This window comes from Gorilla gorilla, chromosome 2 (genome assembly GCF_029281585.2).
Source record: "Gorilla gorilla gorilla isolate KB3781 chromosome 2, NHGRI_mGorGor1-v2.1_pri, whole genome shotgun sequence".
Taxonomy (NCBI): domain Eukaryota; kingdom Metazoa; phylum Chordata; class Mammalia; order Primates; family Hominidae; genus Gorilla; species Gorilla gorilla.
The window spans coordinates 190,931,481-190,952,623 of record NC_086017.1 but is presented as its reverse complement, the minus strand read 5'-3'; the positions used below and the strand labels follow the sequence as shown (position 1 = coordinate 190,952,623).

At 38.3% G+C, this 21,143-nt stretch overlaps 1 protein-coding gene across 22 annotated transcripts in view; it reads left to right on the top strand.

Annotated features, from left to right (window-relative positions):
• The window catches only part of PEX5L (peroxisomal biogenesis factor 5 like), a 242,110-nt gene that overhangs the window by 178,096 nt on the left and 42,871 nt on the right, over nt 1-21,143 (top strand). For all 22 annotated transcript variants that reach the window (XM_004038055.5, XM_055381829.2, XM_004038053.5 and 19 more), the window contains one exon: nt 812-907. In XM_004038055.5, the coding sequence (XP_004038103.1) occupies nt 812-907 (96 nt within the window). The remainder of the gene's footprint in view (nt 1-811; nt 908-21,143) is intronic.

The window sequence follows — 21,143 nt, the reverse complement described above, 5'->3', positions numbered from 1 at the left end:
CTAGTGGTCCACCTCTTATTTTCCATGATTAATTTTTTTTCGAGATAAGTATTCAATTTTTGTGAAATTAAAAATTAATAACATTTTAAAAACTACAGCGGACTCTTGGGGAAAGGTCTTCTGAAAATATTTGCATTTAGCTAAGTTAAGATGTGTAAATATTACATTGCCTATTAATTGTGGCAAAGCAGTTGGCCTTATCAGACATGATTTTATCTAAGTGATTCATTATTATTTAATAGAGAGCAATATCCTAAGAAATGAGACATAAGACAGTGCCAACAGAGGGAAAGCAAAAGGAAGAGAACTCTGCATGAGGATCTGCTGTGTACATACGGAGAAAGGCCTGGAAGCCACACTTTCATTTCTGCAGCTTTTATGTTTTTAACCGGAGGCTGATCTTCCTCACAAGCTGAAAGCTTGAATATCAATTTCTAAAGCTAGACTTGTAATGGAGATTGCCCATCCTAGCTGCGTATCAGAATCACTTGGAGAGGTTAACTAAAATATCAAGGCCTGGAATCGAGACCAATTAAAATAAGATCTTTGGGAGATGAGGCCTGAGGAGTGGTTTCAATATGTCCAGGGCTGAGACCCACTGTTGGAAGAATCACGCATGCATGCTCACACACATTTTGACAGCATCTCAGTTTAGGCAACATCATACCAGCACAGTACTCCAAAAATGTCATCAGTCACAGATGATTCTTGAACTCTAGGGAAGTGAAATGGGAAAATGAAAAGCACCTGTATATTTCTATAATAACATGTGATTCTAATATTATAACACTATGTGTATGATTGATTTCAGGCTCGACTGACCAAAGAACATCGCTGGGGAAGCGCATTACTTTCTAGAAACCACTCCTTAGAAGAAGAGTTTGAAAGGGCAAAAGCAGCAGTGGAGGTAACTTTTCTTAAAATTAGTTTTTTCTGTTTCATGCTCCTGAGAGTGGCATTTGAAAAATCAAACTTCAGCAAGATAGAAATGAAATGGGTCTTATATTATAGACGTGAAATAGCCATGATTATGATTGTCAAAATGAGACAATCATTTGGTACAGAATCTGGTATAATCAATGTACCAGAGAACATTTGATTTCCCACCATGGATGACAAATATATATTACCTCTTATGCCAATGCAGCGATAGATTAGCAATGACTGTCAGGAGTCCTGGGTCAGAAAGAACTCTGAGTCTAGTCTAGGTTCTATGGTGAGCCAATGCTATGGATTTGCTAGGTGTCTGTGAGGCCAAGGTTCATGCCTTATATTTTTATCTCTCTAGCATCTAGCACAATGTCTGAAACAGAAGATCTTGCTGCCCGTGTGATATATATGTTCCTAAATAGGCGAGAAAAGGGCATGGCTGGAATATTCTAGCTAATGGATTGTCCATCTTGACTTGAGCAAATTTTATTATTAAGAATGTCCAAAAATTGTTGATAATTCAAATGAATACCTGATTGGAACATTGATTTCTGTATTTAGCCTTCTAATAAGAAAGAGAGAGAGAGAAAAGGGAAGAGGGAAGAAAGGAGGGAGAAAAGAAGAAAGGGAAGAAAAAAAACCTAAATAAACAGAAAGCAACTTTTGCTGTTTTTTTAATGCATTTCCTTCCCGAGTAGACTCAAAAAGAGTGCATCACAGATGCTATCTCTGCTACTCATCAAAGCTTTGCTAGATTGCTATTTGAGTGTGGAGCTTTTCACTGAACTTACTTATGAACTTGTTGGAAACTCCGTTTCTATTATGGATATGAAATCTTGAAAATTGAAAGTATTTCTGGAATATGGTTCATTTATGTGACTTGTCTTCCTAGGATTTGCATGAAAGGATTACACTGAAAGGGTGGTCTTTCAGTGCCTCTATACCTGAAGCGCAATAAAATTATATTTGCAGTTTAATATTTAAAGGATTCTTTCAATTCTGGGAAAGACTTCCAGCCATAATTTCAGATTATTATTCAGAAAGCCAATAAGAGAACACTTTTATTTCACCACAATACCATCTACCCAAATTCCTTAATTTTATCCTTTTTTAATTAAAAAAAGCTAATGAATATTTAGTGCTCTTGAATGTGATCAACTGATTTATTTGGTTGAGACCAGCTGAGTTCAATCAAATTGTTCAAATGCATGGAGCCTGTAGCTCAATTTACTTTAAATGTAGGTTTTCCAAAGTTAAGAGCTAATTTAAATTTTATCTTTTGAACTCCTACTGTGTGTAGCACACTGAAATACCACTAAAACGATTATTTTAAACCCATGGAATCTTGGGTAAGTAAAGACATTTAAATGTATCTGTAATGAGAAAGATAATGAATTCACATTCAAAAGACTTAATTACAAAGTAACAGATCAACAAGGGAAGACTATCTATCTATCAAGATACATATATTCACAAATCATTTAATCTTCGCTTTGATAGAGACCTTAGAAGTCGTTTATCCCCACCAGACACACAAACCAAAAAAATTTTTTCTATTAAAACACTTCACAAATTATTACCCTGTTTTATTTGAACACTTCCAATTAGGGGCTACTCACTTCTTTTCAAGAAAATCCATTTCCATTTTGGACAGTACTAATTATCAAAAAGTTCTTTCTTATGCTGAAATTGGCCTACCAGCAACTTGCAGTTTTGGTTGGTCTTGGTTTTACCCCCTCTGGAGCAAGTCAGAATTAATCTTTCCTCTTCATGCCCATCTCAGCCCAGCAAGCCACATCTCCTGGCTTCTCCTTGTCTGTACTGGGACCTGAGTTGTTATCCCAACTTGTCACTAATGTTATATAACTACCTACATCTCATTAACCAATCTAGGCCTCAGTTTCCATGCCTCTATGATCCTTTCCAGTTACAAAATCCTAGGAGGCTTCAAGTTACTTCAAGTAGTTATTCATTCAGTAAACCATACTGGCTGTTTACGTGTACTGGCTGCTGATCCAGGTTCTAAAGATAAAGAAATGATCCAGCATTACTTAGCAGTCTAACAATAGCATGGTCCACAGGACCAATTTGGACAAACCACTTGTTCATTCTACTTTAGTTTCATATCACCTGTAAGTTGAGGGGCTTGGATTCCCAATATACTAAAACCCTGTAAGTTATGTCTTCAAGTAAAAAGAACGGTAAGTACAGAATTCCCAGCAAATCAGAAAACTATGAGCAGAGTTGCTTAACCAGAAGCCTGGTATTGGGAAGCCTCCCTAAGTAATGAAGGGAAATGGTGCCCACCAGAAGGTGTGAACAGGTGTGGAGAAAAAAGTGTGAATGCGTGGGGAAGGAGGAGATAGAGTATTTACATTAAGCTGATGGTAAATCATGCCTCCAAAACTTCACACATATTTACTTCCAGACATTATTCTTACCCAGGCTATATCTAAATTCATAGCGGAAGACATAATAATATGCCTCAGAAGAGTCTTGGAAATATTTATGCTCATCGACCCAGCCACTTCATAGAATTTATCCTAGAGACGTAACTTGAAAGTTGCAATATTTTATCTGTAGACTTTCATTAAATAGTGAAAATTTGGAAAAAGCCAAAGTATCCCATAACAGAGTTTAACTAAATTATATCATATCCTTATAGCAAAATACTATGTAACTATTAAAAATGTCTAGCGATAATTGAAATAGTAGTTTATATATGGAAAGTTTTACAGTATAATCCCAACTTTGTAAAATGATAACAGCATAATAGGTAACATGTTAAAGAATGTACTATGTGCGAGGTACTAAATCAGGAAAATTACATGGCTTATGTCCTTTAATCATCACAGCAGTGCTATGAAGAAAGTAAGATTACTATTCCATTTTTCAGAAGAGAAAACTGAGGCTTAAAGACCTTGCAGACAGTTATGTGGCATTTTATAAGCAATTAAGATAGACTGAAAGTCAACTAGCAAGTTGCAAAACAAGTTTAGCAAGTTGCAAAGCAACAATTCTCACCCAGACTCCAGAGTTTGTATTCTGAACCACTGCATTGTATGAACATAGAGTTTGTCTTAGTCCATTTGAGCTGCTATAACAAAATAACCTGAGATATGGTCATTTATAAGTAGTAGAAATGTATTGCTCACAGTTCTGGAGGCTGAAAAGCTCAAGATCAAGTTGCCAACAGATTTGGTGTCTGCTGAGGGCCCGTTCCTCATAGATGGCACCTTCTTGCTGGGTCCTCACATGGCAGAAGGGCAAAAAAGGCTAACAAATTCCCTCAGGCCTCTTGTATAAGGGCACTAATCCCATTCATGACAGCCCCGCCCTCGTGACCTAATCACCTCCCAAAGGCCCTACCTCTTAATACATCACCTTTGGAGTTAGGTTTCAACATATGAATTTGAGGGAACACATTCAGACCATAGCAGATTCTGTGCCCAAATGTTAGCAATAGTTATTCTTGGGTGGCTGGATTTGGAATGGATTTTTTCTTCTCCTGTTGGCTTATTTGTATTTTCCAAATGTTCTTTCATAAAGATGTATTATGTTGATAATCAAGGGGAAAGTTGTAAGTCATGGACACTACAGTGGGATATAAGATTCTTAAAAGGACTAAAAGTGTCTTATTCTTTATTTCAAGACAAAGAATGGTGATGCAGATTGCCTTCATCAGAGGCAATTTTAAATACTAGTAAGCTCCAGATGAAAATCATGCCTGGAGCAAGTTGAATTTTTCCAAAATCTCTGCCTTATGTTTTTATATCATCTGATTCCAACGTTCTTCCTATTTTACATTCTATTCCATTTTTTGTTATCATCCTGCCTCATGATCGGCACCTGGCCACCTCTCCACTCTTTCTTCTTCTTCTCAGTCCCCTTACTGAGCTCCAGGTGTTTTGGCTTCTGCCTTTCTCTCTGTTCCTCTCCCACACCCAAGTTTACTGCCCACTGTCCCCACCTTCTCTTCTGTCTATATGGAACACTCTTTCCTCCGATCTTCAGGTGGCAGGTTCCTTCTTGACATTCAAATTTTAGCTGGATTGCCAATGCCTCAGAAAAGCTGAACCTGATCACTCAATTGCCATTGCATCGCCTAGGCCTTTGTTTTTCATCCTAGTATTTATCACTGGGTCCTTTCTTGTTTGTTTTTATTTATTTATCTGTCTATAATCTGTCTTTCTACTTTAAAAATGCAGCCTCCATGAGAAAAGGGGCCTAGTCTCTTATTTACCACTGTACCCTAGTATCTAGAACAATGTCTGGTACCTACGAATAATCAATAAATATTTGTTGACTGAATGGATGGATGAATGAAATTCATTCATTAATTATGTTAATCACTCTGTATGGGTAACGCTTTTTTTCATCTATCTATTGTTGTATATAAAGTGCCATATAACCTTCCAACATAACTGTATCTCCATTTTAATAGTTGACATTAAACAATTCTGCCTGAAGCATACAGATTTCTGCCTGGGACTGGGCCGCAGTGTCCTCTGTAATTGTCTTGGTCTTGATGTCAGTCAGAGAGACACATTTATAAGAATGCAGGCTCCAACCAATCTTGCCAGTAACATTGGGCATATTTTGTATTTTAGATGGTATGAACTCATTTTTACTTATATTAATACCTGGAAATGTGCAAATTGACTAAGTTTTTGGCTGAAGTGCCCTAAAATACATTATCCACTGTTGGAGAAAAGACAACTAAAACCACATGAACATGTATTTTTTGTAGTAAATGACCTGGGAACCTGTTGATGTGCAAAGACTGTCATTCCTCAAGCTCACGTTGAACTCTTAGCTCTAGCTAAGCCTTATATGGGTGAGGATCTTTTCCTCCATATCTTAACATTGTATTGAAACATCAAGTCTGGCGTGGTGCCTCATGCCTGTAATCCTAGTCCTCTGGGAGGTGAAGTTTCACCATATTGCCAAGGCTGGTCTCAAACTCCTGGGCAGGCAGGTTGCCTGAGCCCAGGAGTTTGAGACCAGCCTGGGCAACAAGGTGAAACCTCATCTCTACAAAAAGACAGAAAAATTAGCCAGGCATGGTGGCACATACTTGTCATCCCAGATACTCAGGAGGCTGAGGTGGGAGGATCGCTTGAGCCCAGGATGTAGAGGCTACAGTGAACCCTGATCATGCCACTGCACTCCAGCCTGAATGACAGAATGAGACCCTACCTCCAAAAAGAAGAAGAAGAAGAAGAAGAAGAAGAGGAAGAGGAAGAAGAAGAAGAAGAAGAAGAAGAAGAAGAAGAAGAAGAAGAAGAAGAAGAAGAAGAAGAAGAAGAGGAAGAAGAGAAAAGAAAAATTATCTCTACCTAAAGTATTGTAATTTTAGGACAAAGAGATAGATACTCCCATTCTGGGCTTAAAAAATAAAATGCATCTTCCCTGAACAAAAGAGAGAGGAGCTTCCTCTATGCTTCCTCCTGGATTTTCCTTATAGCCAGCAGCCTAAATGCACTGTCCACTAGGTCCCTAGGAAGGATGCACAGGGAGGCACAGGAGTGACAAACTGCGAAGGAGCTCCCAGAGCTCAGTGAGGCCCAAAGCTGCCTCCCAGGAGTCGAGATTTCTACAGAGAATTATGCTTCATCTGCAGAGGAGAGAGAAGGTCATGTAAGAAGTCAGCACACTGCAACCACAAGCCAAAAATACCTCCTTCATCAACGTTAGCAGGAAGGGAAAGAGAGCCAGCCAGCATCTGGTATTGTGTTTAGCTAGTCTCTCTAAGTGCTGCAACATTTAGAATACATTGGATTTAGCAACACATTCATCACATATGCCTTAGCTGCTTCCATGGGCCAGGCACTGTGCTGGGTGCTAGTAATAGAGAATTGAATAAGATCAATTCTGTCCTTAAGGAGTAATTAAGGTGAAGAATCACAGACAAATACAAACCAGGTGATCACTCAAGTATAGCTTACCATGTGGTATAGTTATTACGGGTTTCATGTCGATCTCCCATACCAGATTGTGACTTCCTTCTTTATTCATCCTTCTTTATGTTCCCAGCACCTGCCATGGAGTCTGGTGCAAATTTTTACTGGATAAATAAGTGAACAAATTAACAATTTATTATTTTAATGCATCTATTTCATCTAAACATCTCTTCACTAGTGAGTGCTTAAGGTATATGACTAACTTACTGACCGACTAACAAAGGATGAACTTTTCCCCCTAGATTCAAAATCACGTTCTGCTTGACTCTAATATTATTATAATGCTTGTTTTATGCCTTTTAAGCAATGTTTTAACAGCTCTACTTTTACCCTGAGGAGGTATTCTTATGAGCAAATTTTTTTAAAGAATAATGAAATATGTAAATGAGAAAGAATGAGGATGTATGGACAAAGTAGAGTACAGTTCAGTCATCAGAGGCAAGAACAGGAAGCATATCCTTACATCCTTCTGGCAAATTAGTTGAGACTATTAAATTCTACTAAGACCTTTAATTTCTGGAACTCTGACTCTTCTCGTCCCCCACTTCTCTTTTCTTTAGCTTTACGTGAAACCTTACTTGTGATAGTTTAACATGTCCACAAATTATTTGATACTCCCTTCAAAATATGGGAGCTTAATTCTCTTCCTCTTGAGTGTGGGCTGGACTTAGTGACTCACTTCTCATAAATAGAATAAAGTGGAAGTCATGGTGTGTGATTTTTAAGATTAGATCATTGTATATACTGTGGCCTCCTCCCTGCTCTTTCTCTCAATCACTCACTCTGGGGTAAACCCAGCTACCACATCATGCAGACTGTTGGCAGCCCATATGAGGTCTCCTGTCCATACCACATGAGGGAGTTATCTTGTGAATGTATTCTCCAGACCCTACCTTGGGATGACTGCAGGCCCAGCCAGCAGCTTAATTCCACCTTCATAAAAGACCCCAGGTCAGGCCATCCAGCTAAGTTACTCCCTAATTCCTGACCCTCAGAAACAGTGTGACATAGTAAACGCGTGTTGCTTGAAGTTGCTAAGTGTATGGTGATTTGTTAAGCAGCATTCAATAACTACTCCTCACAGTCCCCAGCCTCATCCCATTCCACTACTCTCTTCCTCATCTCCATTCCTAACACCATTTAATACTCCCAAAATTGGAAGATTACCCTCGTAGCACAGAAACAATGTATTCATTCATTCTGGATGGGAATTTTTCAAACTATTCCCCTACTATCTAGCTGGTTCTAAGCTTGTCCTCTCTGATCCCCAAAGGAGAATGAATGAAAACCTTTTTTGTGACAGTCCATGTTCCTTAGGGGACATTCAGCCCTTCACCAAGGATCTGGTTGGGGACTTTTGCATTTTGTTCTGCAAAGCTCCTAGACCTCTCTTCATGACAATCTTCATTGAAAGCAGCTTTCTAACCTTCCATTTATATGTCCTATTGCAGAGGGCACAAACCTCAAGGCTTCAAGCTAACATTGCCTCCCACAGCATTTTATGAAAAATCATAGCAAATTGGTAATTACTGTTATAAGAACATGGGCAGTGAAAAAGTTTACTGCTAACTAGTAATTCCTTGTTCTAGAAATACAGGTGATTGCTATGGTATGAATGTTTTGTCCCTTTAGCATTCATAGGTTGAAGCCTAATCCCCAGTGAGATGGTATGAAGAGATGGTGCCTTTGGGAAGTGACTAGGTCATGAAGGTGGAAAATGCTCTTATAAAAGAGATCTGAGGGAGCTTGTTTGTCCTACAAACATGTAAGGATAGAGCAAGAAAGCAGTTTCAATGAGGACCAGGCCCTCACCAGACACCTAATCTGCCAGCTCCTTGATCTTGGACTTCTCAGCCTCCAGAACTGTGAGAAATAAATGTTTGCTGTTTATAAGCCACCCAGTTTATGGAATTTTTGTTATACCAGCCCAAACAGGCTGACAGTGACTTTCTTTATTTCTCTTTAACTAACAGATGCCATGCTCAAAACAACACAACAGCTAAACCCAGCTTCAGTGACATAAACTCAAAAGTGCTTTCCATATAGAAATTTTGTTTTTACCTGAAATTATTCCCAGTGTATATACTATAGGTCTGATAGGCATCTCAGAAATATCAAGTTATTGAACAAAATTGGAGACCATTCTTGAACTGCTTTTATTAATATAGGATTATATAAGAAACTGCTAACTTGGGTGTCCTCCTAGCAAGAAAATTATCCATCTCTAGCACCTCCTCAAATTTTCTTTTGCTTTCTGTGACAATATTACCTCTTTGAAGTGGAAAGAATTAATGCATTAAACATTCCTTAAACCATTCTAACTTAGATTCAGTATCCAAAAAGGAGAAAATCTTCTGATAATGTATGAAAACATTCTTTGGGCAATATTAAAGAAATCTTGAAGTTAACTGCTTAAAATAGAGATTTCCTAAAGATTGGTTTGTCATGTTAGCTAACATCCTTCACAAGTCAAATGTACATAAATCATATGTTGTGAGTTCATTGGGAAAATGGCAAAACTCCCTTTGCTCTCACATTGATTAGATTTTCTTCTGTTTTAAACAAATAAAATTTTACTTCCAAAAACAATATGAAGCAGAGTTAAGAATAATGGTAGAATCACTTGCAATGAATGCTGACAGATGGCAAGGATAAAAGTATAAGGCAAGATAAGGCCTGGCACAGTGGCTCACACCTATAATCCCAGCACTTTGGGAGGCTGAGGTGGGTGGATTACCTGAGGTCAGAGGTTTAAGACCAGCCTGACCAACATGGTGAAACCCCGTCTCTACTAAAAGTACAAAAATTAGCCAGGCATGATGGTGCATGCCTGTAATCCCAGCTACCTGGGAGGCTGAGTTAGGAGAATCACTTGAACCCAGGACACAGAGGTTGCAGTGAACCAAGATCACGCCACTGCACTCCAGCCTGGGCAACAAGAGCAAAACTCCATCAAAAAACCAAAAAAAAAAAAAAGTATAAGGCAAGATAGTCTTAGATAAATTTGTGGATAAGTGATCAGTTAAAAAAGAGGGATTTACAGTCTATGTCTAAATTTTTAAGGTCAGAATTATGGGTAGTTGCCATATCCTTTCACTTCTTTTTGATATCTACTATATAAATCCTAAAGTAATAAAAATATTTAATTTGACCCATTCTAACAAAACCTTAGTTATTCACAGATAAGTCTTCTAGACCATCAGATTTGTAGACTACCTCCAGACCAAAAAGTAGTTTGGAAAATTCCCTTAACTTCAAATCTGAGAAATCCACGATCTGCATTCTGGATGTGATCTCATCCATCCATACTTACCGAGCAAATAAATGGAGAAGAAAGTGAACATGAAAAGACATAGACTCTATGTGAGCCAGCCTTGAGGAGTTACAGACTATTCTGTGCTTCTGTTTGTCCATTGGCATGTCCAGGACAATAACTTTTACTCTTTTCTCTTCAAAGAGAGTCTCTAAACACCAATGGGACAGTAGCTTGCAAGTAGTTTGAATCATTTCTTGGAAGGCTTTGTGCCCAGGAATCACATGTTAAACTTACAAGAAAAAGGAAAGTAGCATAATAAGGTATGTGGAAAAAGTCTCAAACTAGATGTAGGTCCTCAGTCTAATTTTGAAAATATGGCATTTGGGCCACAGCTTTTTCATTAGTAAAATGCGTGGTTGAAATTAAATTGGATTTCATGTACTATGAGATCAGATGGAAAACAGATGAACATTTTATTTTAATAATTGTGCATTTATTTTCATATATACTTAAAAATATAATTAGCACTTCAAACTGGCGATTTCACAGACATGATTTAGGCAAGGCTTAAGTAGATTTTGCCTATATAAGTAAAAGAACTGTATTAATTACAAAATACATTGTATAAATAGCAAAAAAGTACAGAAATGACAAAAGTTATAAAGTTTAGGAAACTGGTATTGATGATTCTTGAGGTCCATTTATTACTTAGGGTAACACTAGTAGCTATAAAAGATTCCCCAAAATGGAATTGCCCAAACAAGATAGTTTATTTCTTTTGTGTGCAATTAAAGTCCCAAACTAGCAGGAAGATCTACCCCATGCCATTATCCAGGGTCCCCTGTTCCTTGTAACTTCTTTCTCCTCCATCCCCAAGGGTGTCATCCTCATCTGCATGGTCGATTCTTGCTCCATTCCATGCAGGGAAGAAAGAGCTTGAGGAGGCAGTTCCACTTTCCTAAAAGCTCTGACTCAGATCTCATCTCCTCACACGCCATTGGCAGGGACTTAGTCAAGCACACCACAGCACCACCATCCCCACTGACCCCTACCCCAAACTGCAAGGGAAGCTGAGAAATGGCCACCATTCAATTACCACAGTTTGAGGGCATTTTGATTGGCAATGAGCAGTTTCTGCCACAGGGCCCTTCCAGCTCTGATATTCTAAATAAACTTTGAGTTGTGGGAATATTAGAAACCATCACTCTTTCTGTTTCTCTGTCACATGCACACATTTATTTTACTGTTGAGAGAAGTTGCTATTAATTCTTCTTTTCTTTTCTTTTTTCTTTTTTTTTTTTTTTGAGAGAGAGATTTCACTCTGGCACCGAGGCTGGAGTTCAGTGGCATGATCTCAGTTCAATTCAGCCTCACCTCCTTCCGGGCTCAAGCAATTCTCACACCTCAGCCTCCTGAGTAGCTGGGACTATAGACATGTACCACCATGCCTGGCTAATTTTTATATTTTTTGTAGAGACAAAATGTTGCCATGTTGCCCAAGCCGGTCTTGAACTCCTGAGCTCAAGTGATCTGCCCACCTCAGCCTTCCAAAGTGCTGGGATTGCAGGTGTGAGCCACCACACCCAGCCAAATTTTTGTTTCTATAGGAAGAATAACATAATTTTATTTCTGTCGAATGCTCAAAATCCTATATTTTCTTAGCAGTGCTGCACTGTATAAATCAATCATCAGTATTCTATAAAATTTTCTGTAGCATTGAATACTGTTACTCGTTGTTTATTGAAAAGGAACAATAATGAGATCTGCAGGTTACACACTTTATTTTTGCCTTACAGTGAAGCCAGGGGTTAGAATAGTTTTGGTCTTTAGTTCTATATTCAAGTCAGCTGTCTGCTTATTCTGGTTTTTATTAAAAAAAAAAAAAATTTACCCAAACGTTGGAACACCAAGGCAGGAGAATCACTTGAGCCCAGGAGTTCAAGACCAGCCTGGGCAATATGGCAAGACCCTATCTCTACAAAAGATCTAAAAATTAGCCAGGCGTGGTGATGCAGATAGTCCCAGCTACTCGGGAGGTTGAGGTGGGAGAATCACTTGAGCCCAGGACGTCAAGGCTGCAGAGATTCCTGTTTGTTGCACCTGGGCAACAGAGAGAGAACCTGTCTCAAAAAAAACAAAACTTGTCTCAAAAAAAAACTTTTTATAAAGTAAAATCAAAATACTGAATGACTAAATATTCTTTCTGACCAAAAACACTTAAGCTGCTTATTGGTTTAATATGTAGAACATCAAATACACAACCATTCAGGATTCAATGGAAAGTTGGTAAACTCCCTGTGGGCAAAGAGACGTCTTGAATTTCCTTTATTCATTTGACTTTATTCATATGATATGCTTTAATATGCTGGGTATATAGCTGTTTAATAACTAAATACTTCCTATTGATTAAGAGAATAATCCTTTTCCATGAGGGCAACCCGTTATACCTCTTCTTCCCAGGTGATCAGTCATCAGTACCTTAGATCTTATATTAGTCGGGGTTCTCCAGTGAAACAGAACCAAGAGAAGATATAGCTGTATATCAATATCTGTATATCAATCAATATACAGATATCTATATATCAATCAATATACAGTTATCTGTATATCAATCAATATACAGATATCTATATATAAATACATATGCACATATATATCCACCCACCCCATCCAATATCACACTATATCACCAACAGGAGATATATCAATATATACAGACATATCTCCTATTGGTTGGGTGGGGTGGATGGATATACATATATATATATATATATACACACACATGGAGAAAGAGAGGGAGAGAGAGAGAGGGAGGCAGGGAGAGCGAGATCTTCATATGTAGATCTCTATATATATCTCCATATTTAGATTTATTATCAGGAATTGGCTCACACAATTGTGGAGGCTGAGATGTCTCAAGATCTGCCATTTGCATACTGGAGACTGGTGAGTTTGGGGTGTAGTTCCAGTCTGAGTCCAAAGGTCTGACTGAGTACCAGAAGAACCTTTGGTGTAAGCTCAGTCTAAATCTCCTGGTCCTGAGGACCAGGAGAGCTGATGGTGTAAGACCAAGTCTGAGGACAGGAGAAGACCAATGTCTCAGCTCAAGCAGCCAGGTAGAGAGAGTAAATTCTCCCTTTCTCTGTCTTTTGTTCTATTAAGGCCCTCAACAGGTTGAATGATGCTCTTCCAATTGGGGAGGGCAATCTGCTTTACTCAGTCTACTGATTCAAATGCTAGGCTCATTCAGAAATACCCTCATAAGCACACCCAGAAATAATGTTGAAGCAAATACCTCAGCACTCCATGGCCCAGTCAAGTTGACACATAAAGTTAACCATCACAGCTGGGGAGGTGGTGGGGGTGATGAAACGAGGTTGGTTGATGGGTGCAAAAGTATAGTAAGATAGAATAAGTTCTAGTGTTGAATGGCACAGTAGGGCAACTATAGTTAACAATAATTTATTGTATATTTCAAAATAGCTAGAAGATTTGAAATGTTCTCAACACAAAGAAATGGTAAGTGTGTGAGGTGTAGGATAGCCTAATTACCCTGATTTGATTGTTACACATTGTATACCTACGAAACATCACATATACCTCATAAATATGTACAACTCTTACGTATCAACAACAAATTTTAAAAACTAACTGTCATAGTTTTTTTTTTGTTTTTTTGAGACAGAGTCTCTCTCTGTCACCCAGGCTGGAGTGCAGTGGTGTGCCCTCAGCTCCCTGCAACCTCTGCCTCCAGGGTTCCAGTGATTCTGCTGCCTCAGCCTCCTGAGTAGCTGGGATTACAGGCACCCACCACCATGCCTGGCTAATTTTTGTATTTTTAGTAGAAACGGCATTTTACCATGTTGGCCAGGCTGGTCTCAAACTCCTGACCTCAGGTGATCTGCCCGTCTCAGCCTCCCAAAGTGCTGGCATTACAGGCGTGAGCCACCGCGCCTGGCCCATCATAGATATAAATGACATTCCCAGAGGTCTTCTCTGGAACCTCTGGTACTGTCCTGTGAAATGTCACAGGCCATGTTAAAGTTTGGGCCTAGTACCAGGGATTTATAGGGCCCAACCCATCATGGCGGAGAAGGAGCTGAAATCCAGAGATGTTAAGGGACTTGGAAACAAATATACATTGCTGATTATTGGCAGGCAGAACTAGAAACCACATTTGCACTTTTCCTTGGAGCTGTTGATAGAAGAAGGAAACTCTGAATTCAGATAGTAAACAGTACTAGAAATTATCTGAACTTGGAATTTGGTTGGAAATATATTTTTCTTTCCTTATCTCAGATTTTTCTTATTAATCTGTTTTAATTTATATTAAAATTACTTGATATTCTTGGAAATATCCAGCAGTCAGTGACAAGGGCAGAGCTACCTTTAATGGACTGAGAGAATTGGAGGCATGGAAAGAGACTAAGGAAAGTGCAGTGGAGTATTAAAACATACCCGGAAAGTATTCATACCATACATGAGCCACAAGCAAATAATTGGGTATGTATGTGATTTCCTGTAAAAAGCTGAGTTATATGGTAAAATCTGAGAATAAAACACTTATAGGGATATCCTATCTTAGTGACCTTGTATCAGAAGAGTAAAAAATGAATAAATAACCTCAAGTCAAGCCCCCAAAAATCAGAATATATTGGATTATTGGATTATTAGACACAAATTGTTTCCCACATCAAAAAGCTGGAGTAGCCATATAAAAGGGGTGAATCCCTGTCCTTCACATCGATGAAGTGGCTATGCAAATATGTACAGGATTAGATATCTGATCTGGCTACAGAAGAGAAATAGATAGATCACACGATTTTTAAACGTAAATGTGAAAAAAAGATTTAATTTTCACAGAATAAGTCTGACCAATCTGGGTGAGTTAAACTTAGGTATGTTTCTGTAATGATAGCAGGGTGTTTGTTAAAGATATTAATGTAGCCTCCAAAGTGAATAAAGAACACACTGGAGAAAGATGCATTTATTTATTTAATATTTTTTGTTTTGTTTTGTTTTTGAGACGGAGTCTCGCTCTGTCGCCCAGGCTGGAGTGCAGTGGCGCAATCTCGGCTCACTGCAAGCTCTGCCTCCCAGGTTCACGCCATTCTCCTGCCTCAGCCTCCCGAGTAGCTGGGACTACAGGTGCCTGCCACCAAGCCCAGCTAATTTTTTTTTTATTTTTAGTAGAGACAGGGTTTCACCGTGTTAGCCAGGATGGTCTCGATCTTCTGACCTCATGATCCGCCCGCCTCAGCCTCCCAAAGTGCTGGGATTACAGGCGTGAGCCGCCGCGCCCGGCCGAAAGATGCATTTGAAGTTAACCACTTCCTTGTCTATGACTCATTTGGTCTTCTAAAGACAGTCTTCCTTTCCAAAATGATCTATTTTTGATGCTAAAGCATTTGTTTCCCACCTATCATGAATAGACACTGAATTATAAGAATCAGAATTAAGAGTCACCTCATAAATTAGATTGAAGTTTTAACTAGCCAGGTGGCAATAATACAATATGGTCTTCAAAATTAGAGTTATTTCTATCATCAGGGAAGTTTCGTTTTACAGATCCACCAAATCACAGTGGTTATTTGGATCAAGTAATAAAGACATGACCCCATTCTAAATAACGGCTTTGCATCCTTCAGGTTGCCTGAAATGGGTGAGAACACACACACACATGCACACACGCACTCAAATATATACAGACCACTGTAAAGTTAGGGTTCTGGATTTATTTAGGCAAGGATCCGGAGCATAATGGAAGTGAAGTGGTCACATGAGCAGAAGCAGATGCAGCTTCTCAGTCTAGCTTCCTCTGGTTCCAGAGACCTGAATATGGGTGTACAATTTTGGTTGACACCACTTCTGCAAAGGAGGCCTTTCACACCTGGTCTCTGCCTCATTACTCAGGAAGAACTTGCATAATCCATCCTGAACCCATTCAATTATCAGGCTACATGCAGGTGTCAGGAAAGATGGGACCTCATGCTGTGTGTCCATGGGAGGAAGGGGAAGCAAAGGTAGATAGATATGTGGCCCAGTATCCCCAAGCACTGTCTGTACCTATAGCTTCCCAGAAAGCCTTTCCCATAAGGGCTGACCTTTTACAAAAATTAAAAAGTACATAAGAACCTTGGGAAAAGAGTAGAAGGAAATGCAAAAGTATCAACAGTGATTAATAATTTATCTCTGGATGGTGAGATTGAATAATTATTTTTCATTGACAATTTCCATATTTAAAAAAAATTACCTATAATGACAACATATTAATTTTATAAGGTATGTTGTTTGCTTGTTTTCTTAAAATATGCCTTGTGTATTAGATCAGGGTCAGGAGATAGGTTCTAGTTCTCCACTACTTGCTGCCCCAGCAGTCTTAGAAAAGTCCCTTTCTCTCTGCAGGCCTCAGTTTCTTCATCTATAACATGATACCATTAGATTACATCATGATACCCAAATTCGGCTGCCATTGGAACTACCTGCTGAGCTTCCAAAAATCTTGATGCCTGTGTCCCATCCCCAGAGATTGTGATTTAGTTGGGTCCTGGTTGTACCCAGGCTTTGGAATTCTGAAAAGATCTTCAGGTGATTTGATGTGCAGACAAGTTTGGGAATCTCTGGACTCAATGATTTCTAAGGCTGTCCTGCCGTGATGATCTGTGTCTATGATTCTTCATTTTTGCCTAGGGCCAGCCCTGAGTATCAGTTCTTTTTTTAGTAATCACTAAAAAAGAATATTCCAAAACTTTCCTGGGTAACCCATTTCGATGTCTTGCAATCGTTTCAATCAGAATATATTTTCTTTATGTCTACTCTAAATTTCTGCTCCAGTAATTTAAGCCATGATGGGAAAAGAGAACATCTAGTATGATTGGATTTGTGATTGAGTTCCTTGCATGAACTTACATCACCAGCTTCAGTTGTTTTTCACTCTTAACTAAATTCTGTCATTGCCAAATCTTTACCTAACAAGTCCCTTTCCAAGTAAGGGGGGAAATGCAGGATTTCTCATTACTATATTGCCCAGAGTATGTTTTCCAATTTCTGCCAAAAATCATTCCTTAATCTATGTCCTGTGAAGTTCTTGAGGACAATGTATTTTCATCCTCTAATTTTGTTGCTGTTGATGGTGCTTTCCTTAGTTTTCTCAGATTTTTCTCTATCACTCTTCAGTGGTCTTCCTGCCTTCTTTAGTATATTCATTGAAGTTAACACATCTCAACAAAACTAATTACAAGGGACATGTTACAAAGCATATTCTGGGTAGATGCTCAAAGTTCAATAAAATGACTCTACATACTGTTCTATTTATAAAAATATTTATAAAATATTTATTAAAATATGGTTTGATGTTCTTCAAATTGGACCAAGATTCAGGAAGGATGAATGACATAAACATAAGCCCTCTTTTAAAATTTTTATTAAATAGTTTCCTGTTTTAGCTCTTAACACTAGCTCTGGAGAGTGCTAAATTTGTTCTTCGTATATTTATGACCATTCGATGTGAACCCTTCTGAAGTCCTGCTGTGTCCATTCATTTGCAAATGAAACTAGAAACAGCTACCCGTCCTAGTTACAGAGCTTTGATGACAGAGCCCTGACTCAATCTGACTGCATGGGAAGACTTGGTTCCACATCACAGCTGTGTTACACCTGTACCTGAGCAGCAGCAGGCTAGAAGGCAGAAGCTTTGAAAAGTTGGTGCATGTATAATATTGCCCCATTGTTAAAATGAAATCAATTGAGCAGCATTGTGATCCAGCAAAATTATTCCAGTTTGTTGGACCACTTCATGATTTTTACAGGACCTTTGGAGTATTTTCAAAGGAACAGGAGCATTTTACATAAATCCACTGAAGTATGCTGACTGCCAAGGAACATTTATGACATGACGAACTATGCTGTATGCTATTTATCTCATCTATACCAGTGACATCTAATTTGTGGTGGTGAAATTGATACATTTCTAAAGCCCTGTCGAAGGAGGTTTTTCCTGTATGAAATATGTAGGTGACACATACAGAAGGCACCTCCTGTTTCAGTAAAATATGCACAAAATAGGAAGCTCTGATCATGTTGTGCCACCTTGTTCTGAGTTGATAAACAAGGCAGTAACCTGTTCATAGAATCTGAGTGTAATACATATGTGAGGGAAAACAACTTCAAGTACTTTAAGAAGTTGAATGAATTTAAATCTCCCAAAATTTAATCAGGCATTCATTTGTTTATATAGCATTATAGTTAAGTGACTATTTTCTATCAGACCCTATGTTAGGCATGAGAGATGTTGAAATAAGAGACACCATCTCTGCCTTCAACTTGCTCAGAATCTGGTAGAACATAAAGATAATTAAGAATCCTAATATAATATATTAAGTACTGTAACACAAGTAAGCCCCTGGTCCTCTGAGTGCCTATAGAAGGGATTCATCTGGCCTGGCAGAGACAGAAGGTTTCCCATAGGAGCCAATACTTGAGGGAAAAACAGGCATCACACACACATTTGGAACAGGGAGTGGAAGTGGAATGGAAAGAGAAGGCATTCGAAGCAGAGGGAAGAATACATGCAAATGTACAGAGGCGCAGATGAGTGTGTGGTTAGAAAGCAGGTTGGGGTGGGGGCTGGTGGGAGATCAGCTGAAGAAGCAGGCAGAGGAGGCAGAAACTGAATCATTCAAGCTTTCATCAGCAGACTGGTATGGAATGTGGGCTCTGTGCCAAGCAATGGGTTGTGGTAGATACTCGTTTTTCTCCCACCTCACTGGCGATGCGTTCCCAGTCTCCTTTTCTGTCTCCCCCACTTATATCTCTTTTCGGTCTACTTTTTCTTCTTAGCCATCTCTTTCAGTCCCATAGATTTAAATATCCTGATGGCTCTTAATCTGATTTTTCAATATTGACCTCTCCTCAGAGATCCCAAATTGAATGAATATCTAATTGCCTACCGATACTGCTACTTGGGTGTCCAACCTGGGAGACAAGAGAGTAACTCCATCTCAAAAAAAAAAACACACACACACACACACACACAAACAACTTGACGATAGTTTTCCATTACAAATAAAACAAGATGCAAAATTCTTACTTATGGCCCATGGGACCTGATCTGGCCCCTGCCGTCATTCCCTCTTGTCCCTCCTCCTCATTCCACAGGACATTCCAGCCACATTGGCCTCTCTACCCTTTCATCCCTCCAGGCTCATTCTCATCTCTGCATCTTCTGCCTAGAATGCTGTTACCCAAGTTATGTAGGTATCAGCTCAGATGTTACCTTCTTTGAGAGGTGTTTTTTGATCAACTTTTCTTAAAAACAAACAAAAACAAACAAAAAGAACTTCCATAATTATTCTAACAATTATTTATTTGCAGTGCTAATAACTATGTGAAATTATATTATTCATTTATTTGTGTATTTTTATTATCATATCCTTCCCCTGGACTGGAAACTCTTAAAAGCAAGAAGCCCTGTCTTACTGCTGTATCTCCATTCCCTAGAATGGTGCACGGATATATAATCACAAACTACTCAGTGCAAGTGAAGAAAAACTACAGAAGTTATGTGAGTTTCTATGGCATTGAAAAATAGAACTCAACCTTCTGTGAATGGAAGAATCCTGTTTCTTTTTCTCAGTATAAGACTTTGGCACAATAGCTACATTTGGTTAAGATTTAATAATCTAGCGCTCAATTGGACATTTCTGTCTTATTTCCTTTGGAAAAATTTAACCAAGTGACAATGTTTATTATTTTGGAATCCAGCAGTTACATCTGTAAAAGCCTGACTGCAAAGTGGGTCTCAACTCATCTTTAATGTAATTTTTAGCTAAAGAATACAATGGGTATTTTTGTCACCATTTGAAAAATATGATGCTGAATTACAGTGTATTTAAAGAAAACAGTATAAAACCCTAGGAACAATTAAGTCTTTAGTTGAAAACCTTTAATTTATGTCAGTTGCTTTTTAATCCGCACCTAATTTTGTAAACAAATTTCAATCATCTTCTTGGAACTGGAATTTTTCTTGAATCTCCTCATTTAGAGTGAAATCCTTATATTTCCTTACCTCAAGGCCAAGTGGAAAAGAAAATGAATAACATTGCATCTCATATATCACCTGCAAAATGTATCCCCTTGTCTTTCTACCGAAAAAAAAATAGATTTTTTTTTCTTTCTCAAATGAGAAAGCCTTTCTTTATCAGAGTCTGGATTTGCTGATTAGTTTAGAGATTGTGGTCTCCATAACAACGAATACATTTAACAGCCTGTGTTGGAAACTTTTTCTCCTTAAAAGCCTGTCATTGGAGAGCAAGCTATGTCAGAACACTGAGGATAAAAGATAACATTTTAAAATATATATATAAAGCGTTTCCTTCTTAAGTAAAAACAATCAATAGATGGCTAAATTATTTCTTTTTAAAATTCCTTAATTTGAGAAATATCTTTATTTGCTCTTATCCTACCATCTTCTACAAGTATCAAGCTTGTCAAGCTTGTACTGTTTTGCACACACATTTTCTATCTTACTTAATCTTCAAAATAATTCTAACAGTTATTAGTTAGACAACAGTCAAGATGCAAACCCAAGTCTTGCAGCAACAAGGATAGTGATGTTTTGTACATAACAATGTAAAAGTTCCCAGGCCTAATAAAAGACATAGGTTTACAATCTAAACGTTTTAATTCCTAGTCAAACTCACAGAACTTATCAGAAGCAAATGAATTTTTGGCTTTTAAAAAAGTGACTGTTGATGTTTGTTTAAGAGAAGCTATAGTAAAGGTCACCATTACTCTTTAATACTCTTGAAATTGAATGTATGTAGAGGCAGCCCAGTACAACCAAGTTAAATGCAACTTAAGGAAACTTTAATTTTCTGAAATCTGAATCACATGATATCTCTGATTTTTACCTGTTTTTAATTTCCTTTTCTCAAATTGTTATTGGAATAAACAGACAAAACACAAGTGGAAAAAAACATTATTAGTACTAGGTA